Genomic DNA, 19,560 nt, shown 5'->3' with positions numbered 1-19,560 from the left:
TACAGTTTCATTACCACCCTAAAAGAAAGACATCATCCATTACAATGCTACAGCACACAGCTCGAAAGCATGCTAAAATGTAGTACATAGCGTGTTGTCTTCTGATGGGTGTTTACTGTATTTACTCGAATCTAAGCCGCACTCGAATCAAAGCCACACCTGAAAAATGAGACTCGAAATAAAGGAAAAAAAAATTTCCCGAATCAAAGCCGCACCTGAAATTTGAGACTCGAAATTCAAGGGGAGAGAAAAGTTTTAGGCCGCACCTCCAAATCGAAACAAAGTTGGTCCATTGTAATATGAGACACAATTTAGGTCGAATGAATGACGATACAGCTACAGTAGTTTGGTTTGAGTCGTAAGCTTAGCAGTTAAGCTTTACCAGGTAGCCATTGCTATGCGTCAGGCGCTCCGTCAGTATTTATACGGGTACCCTTCCTTTTTCACATGCTTCGTCTGGTTTGAATCGATTGCTTATTTTGCTTTGATCTGATAAGTGCCGTTTTCTTTGTTATAGGTGTTTACGCCACTCTAAGCTGAAAATGCATTACCGTACTGTGTCATGCACTGTTTGTTGCATTCTGATAGTGCGTGTTTACGGCCTGTTGCCGCTGGCGGCATGGCTTGCTTTTGTGCGCACTATCGCCGCTTACAATTAAAAAAAAAAAGAGAGAGAGAGAGAGGAATCGTCTCATTAGCGAAACAATGGCAAGAGACTGCTATTTGTTGTTACTTACACTGCTGCTTTCTTTGATAATGATCAACAAGAACCAAATAATAGACTGCGTATGATAGAACATGTTCTGAACGAGAGTTAGGCGAAAATTTTTCTCCGTTTGAAAATCTTTGCGGCCGCTTCTTTAGTACATCAAATTCTGCACAGAAATTAGTCATCTTAGATTTAAAAATCTAGTCAGTTGCCGCGCTTCATTTCTGACTGTATCACTATTAGGCATAAAAATAATACGAATATAAACATGACACGATACATATATTCTTCTGCGTTTGCTGTTGTCTCGCTCTAGTTTCGTAGTTTATTAGGCAGACAGGATTTAAATGAGATAGCAGCAAACATGAAAGAATACATGGCAAGATGTTTATATTCGTATTATTCTTATGGTGAAGAGAATAGTGCATGTGATTCACATTTCATCAGGTTCCTATTAGCAACCATCTCTTCTCACAGGTAGGAAAAAATTCAGAACGTAGAGTTGGCCATATTGACAAACATCCCAAACAGTCTTGCCAGTCGTATTTTTGTAGTACATTGAAATTCTGCTACATTCAAAGATGAACAATATGGAATTTGCATTTACTTTGTTGGATAATGTATGAAAATGGTAGAAACTCGGGAGGGAGAAAAAAAGCTCGTCTTCCACCTTTTTTTAAAATTTATTTATTGACGCAGAGGTTTTGGCGCCAGTATTTATCTTTGTGTCTACAAAGCATGCCTGTGTAGCGCTACATATATTCGACGGCAGAAGTTAGTTGTGGCGGCACCTACTAACATTTTTCAGAACTTCTGCTTGCTTTGCACTCGATTCTAAGCCGCAGGCGGTTTTTTGGATTACCAAAACAGGCAAAAAAGTGCGGCTTAGATTCGAGTAAATACCATAGCTTCGTCACAAAATAGGTGGAATGACACATTATTGTATCCAGTGAGACTCTAGTAGTCTTGTGGTGGTTTCATTTTGAACATAATGGTTTATGTGAGCTGTAAACAGCACGCACACAACACAGTGAAAGTTGACCTGCCATTTCTTTACTAGAAACATAAAGTAAACAGGTTACACACACATCTGCTTTATTACATTATTATGAGAACTATGGAATACAATCACTGCAGAAAATTGTTTTTCAGCCACTTTCATACTCAAGGTGTAAGACTTGTCACATCAAAACAGGTGGCATATTTGATGATGCCACACTCAGAAAAAAGAAACTTGGTGATATTAGATACCAGTGTTGTTAATTCCAGTTATTAGTGGCTGAAGAGACAACAAACTTCTGACAAAGTAGAAACTGCCCACACTAGGAATAAACACAACAAGATTTATTTATTATTATAACAAGACATTGTAACATTCTCCTGACTTAATTGTATAATAGCATGTCATATGTCATATTTTCAGTAATGTGCTGCTATTTGTTGCCCAGAATTCTTAGCTCCCCATTACCAGCATAATACATTATCTGCTGCCTCTCCCCCATATCACTATAAAGCAATCTCTGCACATTTTGTCCACTAATACTTCTACCGCACACTGTGTATCAGAGTTTTTTTCATGCAAAGTTAAACTGTCCATTGTTTGACTATTGTACCTCTAAAGTTAGAGAAATTAATTCCTTAACAATTAACTTGGAGTTTTATGTAGGTACAATCTGTAGATAATGCTTTGCCAGCTTACAGTGCGATTAAATTGCAGTTAGTTATTTAAGTTATGTGTAAATAAATGGTGGAGCTAATCAGAACCTAAACTTACCCCAAGTGCAAATCAAAGAGACAAATTTGCCTCGAGATAGGGTACTACTGGCTCTTGCATGACTGACTTCATCCATAAAGGCTTCATTACAAACAATTTCAGGCAAATTTTCAGACTTCCCACATCTAAAACTGTATGTTCAAGAACATAAATTTACCTTGATTAACTTCTGAATCTTTACTTTCTGAAGATTGTCCTCCACATTCACTCCCAGAGGCCCCAGACATTTCCACCACAGGAACTATTGTAATAAGGTTTGAGTTGTTTCTAAAATTCTGGTTTGAGTTGCCTCTGAAATTCTGGTTTGAGTTACCTCTGAAATTCTGAAAAACAAAATTCATGTTTATAACAACTGGTAATTGCTAATATAGTTCAGATAATATTAAACTGTTTGCAGAAGTTAGAGTTATGGTACACTCAGCGCAATATCTGATGCCAGAGTGCAGTTACACATAAAATACAAACACAGTCAAATCAGTCACATTCACTTGATACACTGAAAAACTGTTATTACAGGCTGGATTCAAAAATCTACTAAAACATGTTAAGAATAACAAAGAAAAGGCAAACAGACTAAAATTTTGCCAGCTGACCACTTTCAAAAATGAAAACCTGCTTCCTTATAAGTTAGAGAGCAGATGACAGTTTATAAAATCTTGAAAGTCGAACTGTAATTGTCTCAATATATTTGAATTTAACAGATGCAATTGGCCAACACTTCCAACCACTGCTCTTTTGAGAAATATAGCAAACAAATATGGTAAAAGTTTGAACTTTTATAGTTCACTGGTAATCATTAAGGCATTGTAGTAATACTTGTTATATACTTCAATGCTCTAACAATAATCAGATAATTTTTACTCATGTGCAATCTTCAGAAATACATATTTGCTCCATTAAGCAAATTTTGTGATAAAACATGAACAGTACACTTCACAGAAACTAATTTTGTCTGTTGTTAGACCACTGAACAACTCACACATCATCTTTGTTCTCACCTGTTAGCATTGTCTTTTTCACTTATTTGGACAAATTTATGCTTTAGTGTTGGGAGATTTGGATATTTTTGCTGACACTTCTTTATTCTCAATATGTAACATTTAGAGGATGACCTGCTACTTGAATCTGAATGGCTGTTGTATGAATGTGGTTGCAGAACAGTTCACTGACAACAGTTTTGTTCCATACCACTTCAAAGGCTGCTTGGAGATGACACAATATAGTTTTCTTCAAAAGTGTCAAATAACTGGACACCTGCCCCTTAATTAACATTACTAGAAGCATTGGCATCTGACTCCACCCTTCTCGCAACCTGTTCCTTATACCTGCAGTCTCTAACACTTTCACACTATAATTCCTTTGGAATTTTGTTTACCGGCCACTTATACTTATGTAAGGTTTTATTATTATTATTATTATTATTATTATTATTACTTCATCCTTCTGTAATGTTTCCTGTTTCTGCTATGTATACCAAACAATATTCTTTGAGAAGTGAAGTTGCAAGATGAGTCACATGTTTTTCGGAGTACAATTATATCTACATTGAGTGGACTGATCATGATCATTAACATTCTAATTGGTTTTCATGATGGCATTTCTTTGTAATGAAGCAAATTGCTTACTATGGTTTGCAAATTATGGTTAGAAGGGCTAATCATAGTTCAGTAAATATTTTTTATTTACTTGTCTTGATCACAGTTTTTTGTAAAAGATTACCATTTTTGGTTATGCAATAGTTGGGCTTCAGACCGTACAGGAAGTAAGAGAAGAAAGCATTACTCTCTTACAACATTAAGTAGTTAAAATCCAAAATTGTAATTATAATATAAATATGATATGATATACCTCTCATCCTACTGCGATGTAACAAGTCATAAACACGAAAAACTAACACAAGTTTCCATTCATGCATCAAGCAGTATATATCTAATGCAGATGCCGTACTAGAGGTCACTGATGCATCCACAATGTACAGATAATTGTACAAATTAATTAAAAGAACGTTTATTTTGATGAGCAGTTCTTAAAAATATGCTCAATTGTATGTAAGTAAGAAACAAAAAAACTTTCATTTAACCATATAAAAAATCTATTATTTTTCTGACAGTTCACAGCAGATCAGAATTAAGCAAATTATTCAAAAAATAAATTTGACTAAAAAAATCATTTTAAAATTGGGTATGTTGTGATGACTTTAAAATTAGTATTTATAATGGAAGAAAACAGAACAATCTTCAAGGAAATGTGTATTAGTCTGTTTCACATATTCCAGTTTGTATTGTGGATAAAAAAACATGAAAAAATTTAAAATGGAAAGCAGACTGAGTGTGAAGTGACAGAAAAGGGTAAATTACAGCAACATTTCCAAAAAATAAATGATATATAACATATTTTGTACTGGGAAGGTAGTGAAATATAGCGGCCGTTGCTGGATGGTGCAGGTTACTTCCATGTTAGTTTATCTTGGCTACAGTTCTTGTTGTGCTGTTCAATGTAGCAGACATTTTTGAAGGGACCAGTGTGCTGCCCCATTTGCTGTGCATCCACGCAGAGTTGTAGGTGACAACAGCACTGTTGACCTCTGCAAGCCTTCTAATGCACACAATGACACTTCACACTATGAACTCAAATGTCAGGAAATAAGTTCTTCAAAGATTTTGAAGTAAAAGTGTTGGTTGAAGTCATTTTCCTCATGAGGATATGATCAGGATGCTGTCTTTTACTGCCAAAAATTTCAAGTTCCTCCAAAATCCTAAAGTATCTACCTTTAGGATGGTGTGCAAAATTTTCAGATTATGTACTATATACATTATTCTAAGTTTTTGATTTTTTAAGTGATCATCGAAAGCTATTTTATTGCAGTTATACACTGAGGTGACAGAAGTCATGGGATAGCAATATGCACGTAAATTATAAATGGAAGTAGAATCATGTACACAAAGTATAAAAGGACAGGGCATTGGCGGAGGTGTCATTTGCACTCAGATGATTGATGTGAAAAGGTTTCCTACATGATTAGGGCTGCATGACTGGAATTAACAGACTTTGAATGCTGAATGGTAGTTGGAGCGAGATGCATGAGACATTCTAGCTTGGAAATCGTCATGGAATTCAATACTCTGAGATCCACAGTGTTGACACAGTGTGCCGATACTACCAAATTTTCTCTCATCACAGACAACACAGTGGCCAACGGGCTTCACATAATGAATAAGAGCAGCAGTATTTGCATAGAGTTGTCAGTGCTAATAGACAATCGGCACTGCATGAAATAACTGCAGAAATCAACATGGGATTATAATGAGCATATCTGCTAGGACAGTGTGGCAAAATTTGGCATTAATGGGCTATGGCAGCAGCTGACCAATGGGTGTGCCTTTGCTAACAGCACGACATCACCAGCAGTGCCTTTCCTGGACTTGTGGCCATATCAGTTGGACACCAGATGACTGGAAAATTGCGGCCGGGTCAGATGAGTCCCAATTTCAGTTGGAAAGAGCTGATAAAGGGTTCGAGTGTGGTGCAGACCCCATGAAGCCATGAACCCAAGTTCTCAACAGGGCACTGTGCAAGCTGGTGATGGCTCCATAATGGTATGGACTGTGTTTACACAGAATGGACTGGCTCATCTGGTCCAACTGAACAAATTACTGACTGGAAAACGTTATGTTTGGCTATTTGGAGACCATTTGCAGCCTTTCATGGACTACATGTTTCTAAACATATCACTGGGCCACAACTGTTCACAATTGGTTTGAAGAACAGTCTGGACAATTTGAGCGAATGATTTGGCCATCCAGATCACAGGACATGAAACTCATCAAACATTTATGGGACATAATCAAGAAGTCAGTTCACATACATAATCCTACAATGGCAACAATTTCACAATAATGGACAGCTATAGAAGCAGCATGGCTCAATATTTCTGCAGGAGTCTTCCAATGACTTGTTAGGTCCATGCCATCTCGAGCTGTTGCATTACACTGGGAAAAAAGAGGTCTGACATGATATTCTGTGGTATCCCATGACTTTTGTGACCTCAGTGTACACACACTCTTTAAATCTTGTTGGGCTTCCTAACAACATTTTGCAACTGTGTCTTCACCATAAAATTGGCTAGAAGCACAGTTAATTTTATAATTTGGGCATTTATAAAATCATATGTGATGATTGTAATTGCTTTTATGTTGGTCAGACGGGACGTACTTTCGAAACAAGATTTAAAGAGCAATTATATACCTGCAATAAAACAGCATTAGGTGATCACTAAAAACAGGATAACATACATAGCACATAATTCGAAAATTTTACAGACTATTCTTAAAAGTAGAAACCATAACATTTTGGGGGAGTTCAAAATTTTTGGCAATAAGAGACAGCAACCTGATCATGTCCTTAATGAGTGAAGTGATTTTAATGAAAACTTTTATTTCAAAATCTTTGATGAACTATTTCCTGACATTTGAATTCATAATGTGAAGTGCTGTCGTGTGCTGTCAAAGGCTTGCAGATGTCAACAGTACTGCCATCACCTACAGCTCTGCATCAACACACAGTGCAAGAATGTCCATTACGTTGAACAGCACAACAAGAACAGTAGCCAAGATACTCATGAGTAGCCTGTGCCATCCAGCAAAGGCTGCTACACTTAACTATCATCCCAATACAAAATACGCCATATATCTTTTATTTTTTGGAAATGTTGCTGTAATTTACTCTTTTCTGTCAGTTCACACCCAACCTCCATTCCATTTTCATTTTTATTACCTATTTTTATAAGCACAATATAAATTAGGATATGTGAAACAGACTAATACACATGCCCTTAAATGTTGTTTCATCTTCTTCCTTTATAACCCCTAATTATAAAGTCAGCATGGCATATTCAAATTTTGCACTTTTTTTTTTTTTTTTTTTTTTTTGAACAATTTACTAAATTATGATCAGCTATAAACTTTCCGAAAGCTAATAGATTTTTATACGGTTAAATGTGTTTTTGCTTGCTTACATACAGCTGAGAATATTTTTAAGAACTGTACCTCTAAATGAAACTTCTTTTAATTACTTCATACAGTTATCTGTATGTTATGGATGCATTAACAACCTCTAGGATGGTGTGGTGTGCGTACTGTAAGACCTTCGGTACACACACCATCAGATTATTTGACTTGTCGCTCTAACGAAGTAGGCGAGTGTCAGCAATATGTCTCGTGGTCTTATCGTGGCGTGTTTATCTTCTGTCGTTAGGTCAGACGATAGAAATGCCACCTGCACGCTTAGAGTAGCAGATTGACGGTGACCAACTTTAAACAGAACTTGATTAATTTTCACACACATTTATTAGAATAATAAAAATCATAGACATTACGTAACTTGATTCTGGATGCTGTTTACAATTGACAATCTGAATTCCTTTGGTCTTGGTACGTTAATCTTATTCTCACATATCTCTGATACTTGGCAAAGTGTCTATTCATTTATCTTCATGGCTATGTACAGGAATATGATAATCTTATTAGGCGCAGACTGAAACTTGACTATAGACTGGTACAGACAAATGCAGACTAATGCAGACTGGTGCAGACAAATGCAGACTAATGCAGACTGGTGCAGACAAATGCAGACTGACTAATCGGAGGTCTGTACACTCGTTATAATACCTCGCGCATTCAGGTATCATTGCGCGAGTGTGATCCGCGAGGAGAAAAGGTTCTACGTAAGCAGCAATCTCATTGGCTGCGTGACATATTAATACGCGGATCGGCGAAAACAGAATTTGGTCCATCTCTATGACAGCGCCATCTCATATTGCAGAGATGGACGAGCGCTGCGCCTGGGCTGTTGTGCTTAGCGGGGCACGCTCTAGTGGGAAAGTTGTGTACGCGCTGACTACGCGGAACTATGTACACAACAGATGGCATTTGCATTCTGTAGTATCGGTTGAAGCATGCAGCGCAACTTTGAATTCTGTTAGTTTTACTTGTTTATGGCTTGTTGCAGTGCACCAGAATGAAAGGCATATAATCTTTATATTATAATTTCTGTTTTGGATTTTTATCTCTTAATGCAGTAAACTGTAATGTTTTATTCTATTACTTATTGCCGATTGTGAAGATAGCTATTGCATAGCTGAAACTGGTAATCTGGTACAGACAACTTTGTGATCAAGATAATTAAATAAAAAAGCATATGATCACTCTGCAGATGGTCATTTTATGTCTATACTCAGTTGGATAAATATTTACATCAGTTATGTCTTCACATGCAGGTATTATATCTGCTAAAGAATTCTGGAGAGACATTTCAATAAAATCCACCCTAGCTATATGCATTTGGTAATATTTCCAAACTATTTTATCTGTTTGTTTCATAATATTGCAACTTTCATCAATTTTAATTTAGTCAAAACTTTAAGACTGATTAAAATATAAGCCACACCACTATCTTCTGTAGACAAGCTATTGAGGCCGATAGGTATGTAGCAAAATGTGTGGAATGAGTTTGCACAGGAGTCAGATCTGCAGAGCTTAGGTGATGTATTTCCAATAAAATATAGGAGTTTGGCTCTGTTCCTTGGTATGTCCATTACTATTAATTTACTATTAGGGAGCAGCAATTTACAAACATATGTTTCCACATTTTTGTCTAAGCAAAAACATACTGATCTTCATATTTTTGAACCAGTGGTTACTTTTACAAAGAACATTATTTAAAGTAATTACCCCTTTCTTCCATATTTCTCATTGACAAAGGTGACAAATATTCAGGAGTACGGTTCAAGTAAGCGTGCAATAATTCTAATTTAGGTTTTCCACATTTCCCTAAGTCACAAATGCCAGTCTGGTTTCTAAAAAGCTACAATTGGTTTACTGTTTCATCCTTGTTCTGTTCAAACAGTTTCCATCTTTAATTACATCTACATTAGTAGGATGTTTGACCCTAAACTTCTGACTCTACTTTCACATTTCTCCTAAGGAAATATGCTGCTATTACATAGTTCTCTTCACAGTAAAAATTCACTATCACAAAACTTCTGAACAAATATTTGCAGAGAAGTGTTGTGATAGCAAATGTTTGCAGTGATGTTATTGTGGGACAGTTCTCATGCACTAACGGAAAGAGAAGATTGCTATTCAAAACACCATAAAATCATTCAGATGAACATTACCCTGGATGAAGTTTTAAGTCTCAAAAAACATTGCACAACGCCAGAAAATTAAACTGAGAGATTATGTCATACAATCTGTTGCTTTTATAGCATTACCTACATCTGGTATCTGGTTCAGCAGAAGCTGAATGCCGACTGGAGGCAATGGATCTAGATGGCCGTTAGAGGGTACAGTCTTACCACAGCGCTGCACTCACAGCGTTAGGCCCCACTCATCCCACCATGTGAATACGCTGGCCAGTAGCATTCCTCATGGGTGATAAAAATATGGCTGCCCAGCAAAATGTCAGTCAGTTCTGTACTCATGTCTGATATTATTGGTTACTATCATTGTTATACTACAGACTACTGGATAACAACCTCAGTTGGTACTTGGTCTTTCTATCTGGTCACCATTCGGATTGTCTCTCTCTTTGCTCTTGGTCTGTTGACATTGTTGTGACGAAGATTTCCACTTTACACTTCATTGTTTACATAGGTTGCTTTGATCTTGTCCTTGTTTGTGTCTCCTGTCTGCCCTAGTTAGCTTGGCTGTCATTTGGTGTCATGTTCTCTTCTGCAGGTGGCCCTTCCACCTTGCAGCTTCATGTGTTCCTCTCTTGGATTCTGATGCATGCGTTGATATCCAGCTACTTGTAACTATAACATTGGCAATGAGGAAAAAGGAAGTTGTTTGGCGGCTTGGACACTAAATTGGTTTGCCTGCTGGAGCAATGGCAGCAGCTAATGCAACAGCTGCAGCTTCAGATAGACTTTTTACAAAATTCACTTCAGCTTCAGGCAAACTTCAAGCACACAAGGCCACTTTGCTGCAGTCCTCACATGCCCCTGCAGTCAATGCCCCCATTCTTCCTCCATTGTTTCCACCTCTCAGTGATGATACGGACAACCGGGACACACCTTTGCATTGAATGAAGCAACATTTCATAGCTCTTCAAGTCATGGATGATTCGTTGCAGCAATCGTTATTTCTGTCTTGGGCATCACCGGACACATTTCTTTTGCCCGAAAACTGGCACCTCTGTCTAATCTCGTCACACCCTCCTTGCAGGAGATATGCATTCTGTTCAGTAATTATTATTATTCACAGAGAAATCATGTAGTTGCCTCCAGGCTTGAGTTTCACCAATAACATAAGCAGCCTGGACAATCATACCGCTCCTGGGCACTGACATGCAAATGTGATTTCACTTGCACCAGTGAAGTCTCTGCCTTCGTACATGGAGTCCTTGATTTGTCATGTCATGGTTCAGCTGACATCCGATCCTGAGGTCCATACAGCAGTGCTGGAACTGGATAACCCATCATTGGAGCACACCTGGTGCACTGCACACTATTTGAGATCGCGTAGCCTACTAACAAACGACTCATGGAAAACCCACAAGTTGCGATTGTTAACAGGCCACCACACATTCCACCCTTATGTTGCAGCAGCATTGTGATTTATTGCTTTCCTATGTCTCTATGGCATCCAATCCTACGGTCGCCCTCATCAACAAACACGGGGACCACGCCTGCAGTGTTTTTTGGCTCACTCCCAAGTAGACTGTCCAGATTGCGGGGGGTTCCCCACATGCAATTTGGCAAAGAGGAGTATATCCTCTCAATGTGTCGAAGTTGTCAACCTGTTCCCATCCCACCCGACAAGTGCAGTAGGGCACCATACACATGCAACATGCACTGCTGTCAGTGGTCCTCCCAGGTGACTCCTTCACACAGAAAGTGTTTCTCACACTTTGCATTTTTCACCAGGACATCTATTTCCAAGTGGACACAGAGGCCTTTGTTTCTCCAATAAATCAGGCAATATGGGAACAGCTGGGCTCACTAGAGTTGTACCCACCCTCACAGCATTTGGTGGCCTATAGGGTGGTTCTACTCCTCTTTGTGGGCAACTCTCAGTCACTGCAGCCTACAAAACATTATGCACCCTATCACATTACTTGTGGTCAACCACCCATCTGCTACCAATATTTTCGATTTGAACACCTTTGCATCATTAGGGTTTTCTATTTCTGATGAAGTCAAGGTCGTGTTAATCATAGCTCCTTTCCAGGAACTGGATGATCTCTGTACTGCACTTGCATCTCTATTTTAGCCAGACTTAGGGTGTGCCTCAGACTTTTAGATGCACATCACCCTTGAGCCGGATGCAGTGGCTCACTTTTACTGCACCAGACCAATTCCGGTTACCTTATGTGTTGATGTAAATCAGGAGCTAGATCATCTCCAGGCTGCTGGGGTTACTGAGCCAGTGAAATCTAGTGCATGGGTCACTCCCCTAATTATCATGAGGAAGCCCACAGTTTCTCTCAGACTGCATGAAGATTTCAAGGCTACAATCAATGCTCAATCACAGGCGGAAACATATCCTATCCCCTGGCCAGGAGACCTCCTCACCAAACTTGTTAGAGGAGAAGATTGTACTTAGCGATGCCTACCTCCAGTTATATCTGTATATATACTCCACAAGAGACTGTATGGTGCGTGGTAGAGGGTACCCTCTAACACTAATAGTCATTTCCTTTCCTGTTCCACTCGCAAATAGAGCAAGCGAGGAACAACAGTCTGTATGCCTCTCTACAAGCCCAAATTCCTCTTATCTTCATAGCCCTTAAGTGTAATTTAGGCTGACAGCAATAAAATCATTCTGCGGTCAGTTTCAAATGCTGGTTCTCTAAATTTTTTCATTAGTGGTTCTTGGAAAGAATGTCGCCTTCCCTTCAGGGATCCCCATTTGAGTTCCTAAAGCATCTTCATAGTACCTGCATGACGTTCAAACTTACTGGTAACAAACCTAGCAGCCCACCTCTGAACTGCTTCGATGTCTGACTTTAACCTGACCTAGTGCAGATCCCATACATTTGAGCATTACTCATGAGTGGGCTGTACTCAAATGTTCAAATTTGTGTGAATTCCTAATGGACCAAACTGCTGAGGTCATCGGTCCCTAGAATTACACACTACTTAAACTAACTTGTGCTAAAAACAACACACACACCCATGCCTGAGGGAGGATTCGAAACTCTGGCGGGAGGGGCCACACAATCCGTGACATGGCGCCTCAAACCATTCAACCATTACGTGCAGCTGGGCTGTGCTATTGTCCTATATGTGGTCTCCTTTACACATTAACCACACTTTCCTAAAATTCTACAATAAATCGAGGTTCACCATTTGCCTTCCCTATGACAATCCTTACTTGCTTGTTCCATTTCATATCGTTTTGCTATGTTACACCTAGATATTCAATTGATGTAACTATGTCAAGCAGCACACTACTAATTCTGTATTTGAACCTTATAGGTTTCTTTTTTCCTACTCATCTGCATGAACTTTCATTTTTCTATATTTAGAGCCAGCTGCCATCCACCACACCAACTACAAATTTGGTCTAAGCCATCTTGTATCCTCCTGCACTCACTCAGTGGTACTTTTCCATTCACCACAGAATCATCAGCAGCAGACAGCTGCAGATTGCTGCTCATTCTGCCCACCAGATAATTTCTGTATCCAGAAAATAACAGCGGTCCTCTCACACTTCCCAGGTGCACTCCTGATGATACCCTTGTCTCTCATGAACACTCACTGTCGAGGACAATGTACTGGGTTCTGTTACTTAAGAAGTCTTTGAGTCACTCACATGTCTGATAATCTGTTCTGTATGCTTGTACCTTCATTAACAGTCTGCAATGGGGCACAATGTCAAATATCTTTCGGAAAACTAGGAATATAGAATCTGTCTGTTGTCCCTCATCCAAGTTCACAGAATATCATGGGAGAAAAGGGCAAGCTGAGGTTCACAAGAGCAATGCTTTTAAAAACCATGCGAATTTGTTGACAGGAGTTTTTCCCTCTCAAGGAAATTTGTTATCTTCAAATTGAGAATATGCTCAAGAATTCTGCAGTAAACTGATGTTAAGGATATTGGTCTGTAATTTTGCAAGTGTGTTCTTGTACCTTTCTTATAAATAGGAGTCACCTGTCTTACTTTCCAGTCACTTGGTATCTTGCACTAGACAAGAGAACCGCGATAAATGCAAGCTAAGTAAGTGGCCAGTGCCGTACAGTACTCTTTGTAAAAGTGAACTGGAACTCCATCCAGACCTGGTGATTTATTTGCTTTCAAATCTTTCAGTTGTTTCTCTACACTAGGGATGCTTCTTACCAGGTCTTCCATGGGGGATTCTGTGTCATGGTCAAACAATGGTATGTTTGTACAATTCTCCCATGTGAATGATTTCTTAAACATGAAATTTAAAGCTTTGGCTTTCCTTTTGCTATTTTCTACTACCACACCAGACCAGTCAACAGGTGACTTGAGAGAAGCTTTAAACCCACTTATCAATTTTACGTAGGACCAAAATTTTCTCAGGTTCTTGGCAAGATCTTTTGCTAAGATATGATAGCAGTAGCTGTTTATGCTTCACGCACTGATCTTTTTACAGAAGCATGAATCTCTACTAACTTTTTCGTGTCACCATTTGCGTGTTCTCTTTTGAACCGAGACTGCAACAGCCTTTGCTTCTTCAGTAGTTTCCAAATTTCACTGTTAAACTGTGGTGGGTCTTTCCCATCCTTAATCCACTTACACGGCACACACTTCTCCAGAGCACAATTAACAATCCATTTAAAGTTTGCCCATTATTCCTCTATGTTCACCACACTGGAACTAAATGTGGTCAATTCACTGTCTAAGGGGATGTTAACAACTGCTTATTTGCTCTTTCTAACAGAAATACCCTCCTAGCATTTTTGATTTATTTTTAACTTTAGTAAACATAGTCACTACAATGACATCATGGTCAGTAACCTCTGTGTCTATAGTGATGCTATTAATAAGGTCAAGCCTGTTTGTAGCTACCAGGTCTAAATTAATTCCACTGCATGTGGGCTATCGAACTAGCCACTCAAGACAGTTTTCGGAAAACTGTGTTCAGAAGTACTTCACAAGACTGACTGATGGTACCACCTGCAATGAATTCACAGATGTCGCTATCTATACTCGGTAGGTTTAAGTCACCACATGCTAATACTGCATTAACTGGGTATTCCTGTGCTACTGACCATAGACTATCTTTGAATGGCTCTAAAACTGCCACAGCAGGATCGTGTGGCCATTAAAAGCATCCAACACTTAACCCTTAGTTGAGGAATCACAGACCATTGTTGTCATTAATATGCCTTTTGGTTTGTGGCAAGTACAAGCAGCTCCTATTTGGAATAGCCTTGACCTGCACAATTTTCTGAAGGTTTCTGGAACAGATGACATAGCATATTCTGGCTTGCGTGAATTACTTGGATGGTCTCATTTTCACAGGACTATATATCTGCAAAATCTCTGTATATTTTTTACAACCCTGTCAGATGTAGGCTTGCGTTGTCATTTAGAGAAGTGTAGGTCTTTCCAGTCAGAAGTGGAGTAAGTGGGGCACTGGCTCACAATAAAGACCAACTGATTGGAATGTCACTGCAACAGTCTCCTTACCCCACCTGACAAACTTACCTGAATTGCAGATTTTGTGGGTAAAATCAACAATTATTCCATGTTCTTACCCCACACAACTCACAATGCACAATTCCTCAATCAGTTGCATAAAAGGTGTGTGCTTTACAACTGGACCCCTGCCTGCAACTGGGCTTTTACACAATTGAAAATTATGTTTAAATCTGCCCCTTGCCTCACACCACACTCTAACGCTCACCCATTGGTTGTTGCAATCTATGCATCCATGTATAGCATCAGTGTAGTCTTCACACACAGGAATGGGGATGGCTGGGAGCAGCTCAGTTAGTAGCATATGCGTCAAAGACACTGACCATTGCACAGCGAAACTATTCCCAGATTGAATAGGGGCACTGGCAATAGTGTTCATTGACAAAGAAAGTTCATTTCCATCTTTTTGGTCCACAGTTCTCCATAATTACATATCACAAGCCATTGGTGGCATTATTTGATCCACGTTTCAGTCTCATGGAGCATAGCCCAATGCCTCCAGTGCTGGGCATTATTCCTGAGTGTATACAATTATACCATACAGTACAAGTCCACAGCACTACATTCCAATGCCAACACATTGTCAAATCTACCCACTGGCCCTGGCCCTGATTTTGACTAATAAAGGTCCTCTGCTTCGACATCAATACTGACCAGCAACATACATTGGACGGTTTCCCTATTACGGCCGCTCATGGCACCGCTGCCATGCTCCAGGACCACACCTTGCACTTTGCCCTCTACTGCATGACCCATGGCTGGCCAACTAACTTCACCCACCAGTTGTTAAATTATTTCAGCTCCCGGAAACATATTTCTCACAGACTCGAGAGATTGTCGATGATGTCATTCTTTTGTATACTGAGACAGACATGCACCAGTTGGTCATCCCGGCAGACTTGTGCAAAAAGGTTGCTGTACTGGGAACACTGAAGGATGTCTCGCATAAAGGTGCTATACCTCGCTGACACGAGTGCTGGCTGGAAATCGACAGCAACATTGAAGCAATGGTCCAGGGCTGTAGATTAATGAGGCTGCTCATTCAGAATGGTTGCTCAAAGTACCCATATGTTGTACGTGTGGCATCCACCATGACTAATGCCAGCCTCACCTAACCATCTTCACTCAGGTTTCGGGCATCAAAGTGTTGCCTCACACGGTTTCCGATGATGGGCCTCTATTCACGGCATCTGCCTTCAAAGATTTCTGCATGGAAAACGGCATAAAACATATCTGCAGCCCTCTGTTCCATTCTTCCTCAAATGGTGAAGCAGAATGTTTTGTTCAGACCTTTCAGCAGCAAATGAAGAAAGCTGTCAAATTGTCTGTTACTATGTCTACTCTCACCACATTTTTAACACTTATCGAAGCATGCCGATTAACAATCATAGCCACACCAAGTTCCTCCACAAGCTACAACCATGGATCCTGCTACATCTTCAGAGCCCAGAGACTGCCCCAGTGATATGCACCTGGCACAACTGTGTGGGCCCAATCCTGTGGGAGAGTACTGAGCCTTGGACACCAGAAATGGTGGTGGACACCCATTGGGAGCATGTTACATCAGTCCAAACACAGAAGAGGCTCAAGTGAGGCCAATACAACCAGTTCCAACCCCAAATTCATGCATTGCACCTACCACCACCTCTTCCACCACTGTCTGGCAACGATGTTGCCTCATGGCCAGCTTTTGTGGCAGCAGTCTATGACTCTTGCACCAACAATCATTTCCACATCCACTCACTGGTGGAACCCTATGGCATGCTCATTGGTAGCAATGTCCTAATAGATGCTGCTAAAATTCCTCCCGGCACACAGCCATCAGCCAAAGGGACTGGGCCTTCCCCTGCCTCCATTCCACCCTCACAGCACACACAGTCCAGGGCATTTCTGCCCGTACGTACCTTTTTTGGAGGGGAAGGAAATGAAAGGTCTGGTATCCAGCTCTGTTGAAACTGAATGTCTGCTGGAGGTAATGGACCCAGATGGCCAATAGAGGGCACAGTCTAGTTGTGGTGCTGTGCTCATAGCATGAGAGCACTACTAATCTCACCACATGAATACACTTGCCAATAGTGTCCCCGGAGGCCGATATAAATACAGCTACCCGGCAAATTGTCAGTCAGTTCTGTACTCAGATCTGGTATTGCTGTGGTATTATTGTTACTAGCATCACTGTGCTATGGATTATTGGATAATGACCTTGCTCGGCACCTGGTCTTCCTCTCTGGTTGCAATTCGGACTGTCTCCGTCTTTGATCCTGGCCTGTTGACATTGTTGTGATAAAGATTGCCACTTTCCATTTCATTGTTTACATAGGGTGCTTTAGTCTTGGCCTTGTCAATTGCTGGAGATAAGAGGGAGCTTTCTATATGCTGCAATTAAATGTTCAGTCATTTTCCAAATGGCATAAAATGTCTAAGAAATAGCTATATTAGCTTTTTGACAAGTACTCTTCCAGAAAAAAGTAATTACTTACAAACTTGTAGCATTATATAAATGCTCACAACTGCAATCAAACTTAGGTATTTTTTCTATTAAGTACACAATTGTATCAAAGAGCAAAATACACATATGCAAAAAATGAATTTTGTTAAATAGCCTGTGGACAGTTTGGTTTCATATTTTCAGAATCTGCAATGATACTAAATGATAGAACACTGAATACAAAATCAATATTTCTGATGTACCTTTTTCATTGATTTGCCATTATAGCAGTTAGTTCGAATTCCTTGGCCCTTAAAAATAAACTTCTTATTGGCCTTCTTAAACTTCCTGACAACTTTAGGAACTGCTTTCGCAGTCCGCAATGATTTAAGAGCAGCAAGCCGTAGTTTTTCTAAGTCATCTTCATTTTCCTCCTGGAAAGATAAAGAAAGAGAAGAGGTGCAATTAATTATGAGGCAACAATTAAAATTATGATTTATTTTTGTTGATTTAAGTTATGCAGACACAAGCCATAATGATGAAGCACACTGTTCTGCTATGTTATCATACATAAAAAAAAATTTAAAAAAATCTGTGGGGACTCAGTTCAAACATTCTGGGAACAACAGCACTGACTTTGATTTAATCATCAGCTAAGTATTACTCAATTTATGATTCCACTTAGTGAATGTTCAGCTTTGAGAAGCCATATTCTTTTTATTTGGTATGCTTCTGCTTACAGCCTGTTAAATGGCTCCCTCTGCTAACCAACATCATTCTATGGGACATATAAAGATAACAAGTGCTCATGCAGTCATGAACAAGACTGCATTAGAACCAGTTTCTCCCCATACTTGATATAAACCAGCAAGATTCTACAAGGTAGCTGAAATGTTGTCAACCAGTCTGGAGAATCCCCCATGAGCCTGTTAACAAACAATTTCAATCCTGCAGCTGCCTGGAAATCAGGGGTCATCTCCACCCTGAGCAAAGCCCTTTGAGAGTCAAAACCCCTGGTATTAAACCTGGAGTTTGAATATTTCTCACACCACCTGAAGCAAACATAATGAAATCAGATGTGGCACAGGAAGAACAGGTGTCACACTCCAAGCTGTAACTGAAGTTTAAAGTGGTGCAGACAATATCAAATACCATTCAGGACTGCCTCTTGTACGTTTTCACTTGATCCCTAGACGAACTGCATCAGGCTGGTTCTAAAGCTATTGAGTGGTTGGAAAACCTGACAATGATCTTAAGTTTTGGTTTTGTTTGTTATACTGCTTGTTTATAATTTTCTGTTTGTAATTTATAGTGTGCTTGTGATTACTCAACAGCATCAAATGCTAAATAATAATAATAATAATAATAATAATAATAATAAAACAAAAACTACACACATCATCTATTTTAATTAAATCCTGACTTCCTTTTTGCTTGTATTGCCATCATTCAAATTTTCATGACTGACTGGTGCTAATGGTATTTAGCAGTTTAAGTCAGATTTGGACTGCCAATGACATTAATGAATGTGACAAACTTTGTAAGCTCTTCCTATTAGGGTACATTCACATGATTCAATGGTCCATTCCCAACTTTTTGGGACTGACTGATGGATAATATAATTCTCATGCACCTCCAAATTTCAAGAAGTATACTTTAATTGAAGGGCTTATTTCAATAGTTGGTACAAGTCCATTACCTCCACTTTTCTGCCTATAATGCTTCTGAAATTAATGATCCAAACAAACAGAGAGAAAGGTTCATATCTAGCAAGAGGCCATATGCTTGAATATTTCTGGTATCTCAACTGCAGATTTTTCAGCACTCATTTAACTTTAGGACTCTATCTCACAATGAACAAAAATGGACTTGTACCACTACTGAAATAAGCCCTTCAACTATTGCTTTAATATATGCAACATTTTATTCTCCTTATTCTTCTGCCTATTTTCCAACATGGGGGTGGGGGGGAGGGGGG

The 19,560-nt window shown here is 39.4% G+C and overlaps 1 protein-coding gene across 4 annotated transcripts in view; it reads right to left on the bottom strand.

Annotated features, from left to right (window-relative positions):
• The window catches only part of LOC126471483 (serine/arginine repetitive matrix protein 2-like), a 155,716-nt gene that overhangs the window by 99,827 nt on the left and 36,329 nt on the right, over positions 1 to 19,560 (bottom strand). For all 4 annotated transcript variants that reach the window (XM_050099687.1, XM_050099690.1, XM_050099688.1 and 1 more), the window contains exons 2-3: positions 17,846 to 18,016; positions 2,641 to 2,806 (exon numbers count right to left, since the gene is read on the bottom strand). In XM_050099687.1, coding sequence (XP_049955644.1) covers positions 2,641 to 2,806; positions 17,846 to 18,016 — 337 coding nt within the window. The remainder of the gene's footprint in view (positions 1 to 2,640; positions 2,807 to 17,845; positions 18,017 to 19,560) is intronic.

The sequence above is a fragment of the Schistocerca serialis genome, chromosome 3 (genome assembly GCF_023864345.2).
Source record: "Schistocerca serialis cubense isolate TAMUIC-IGC-003099 chromosome 3, iqSchSeri2.2, whole genome shotgun sequence".
NCBI classification, from domain to species: Eukaryota; Metazoa; Arthropoda; class Insecta; order Orthoptera; family Acrididae; genus Schistocerca; species Schistocerca serialis.
The sequence above is the reverse complement of the archived record's forward strand: the minus strand, read 5'-3'. Positions and strand labels throughout refer to the sequence as shown.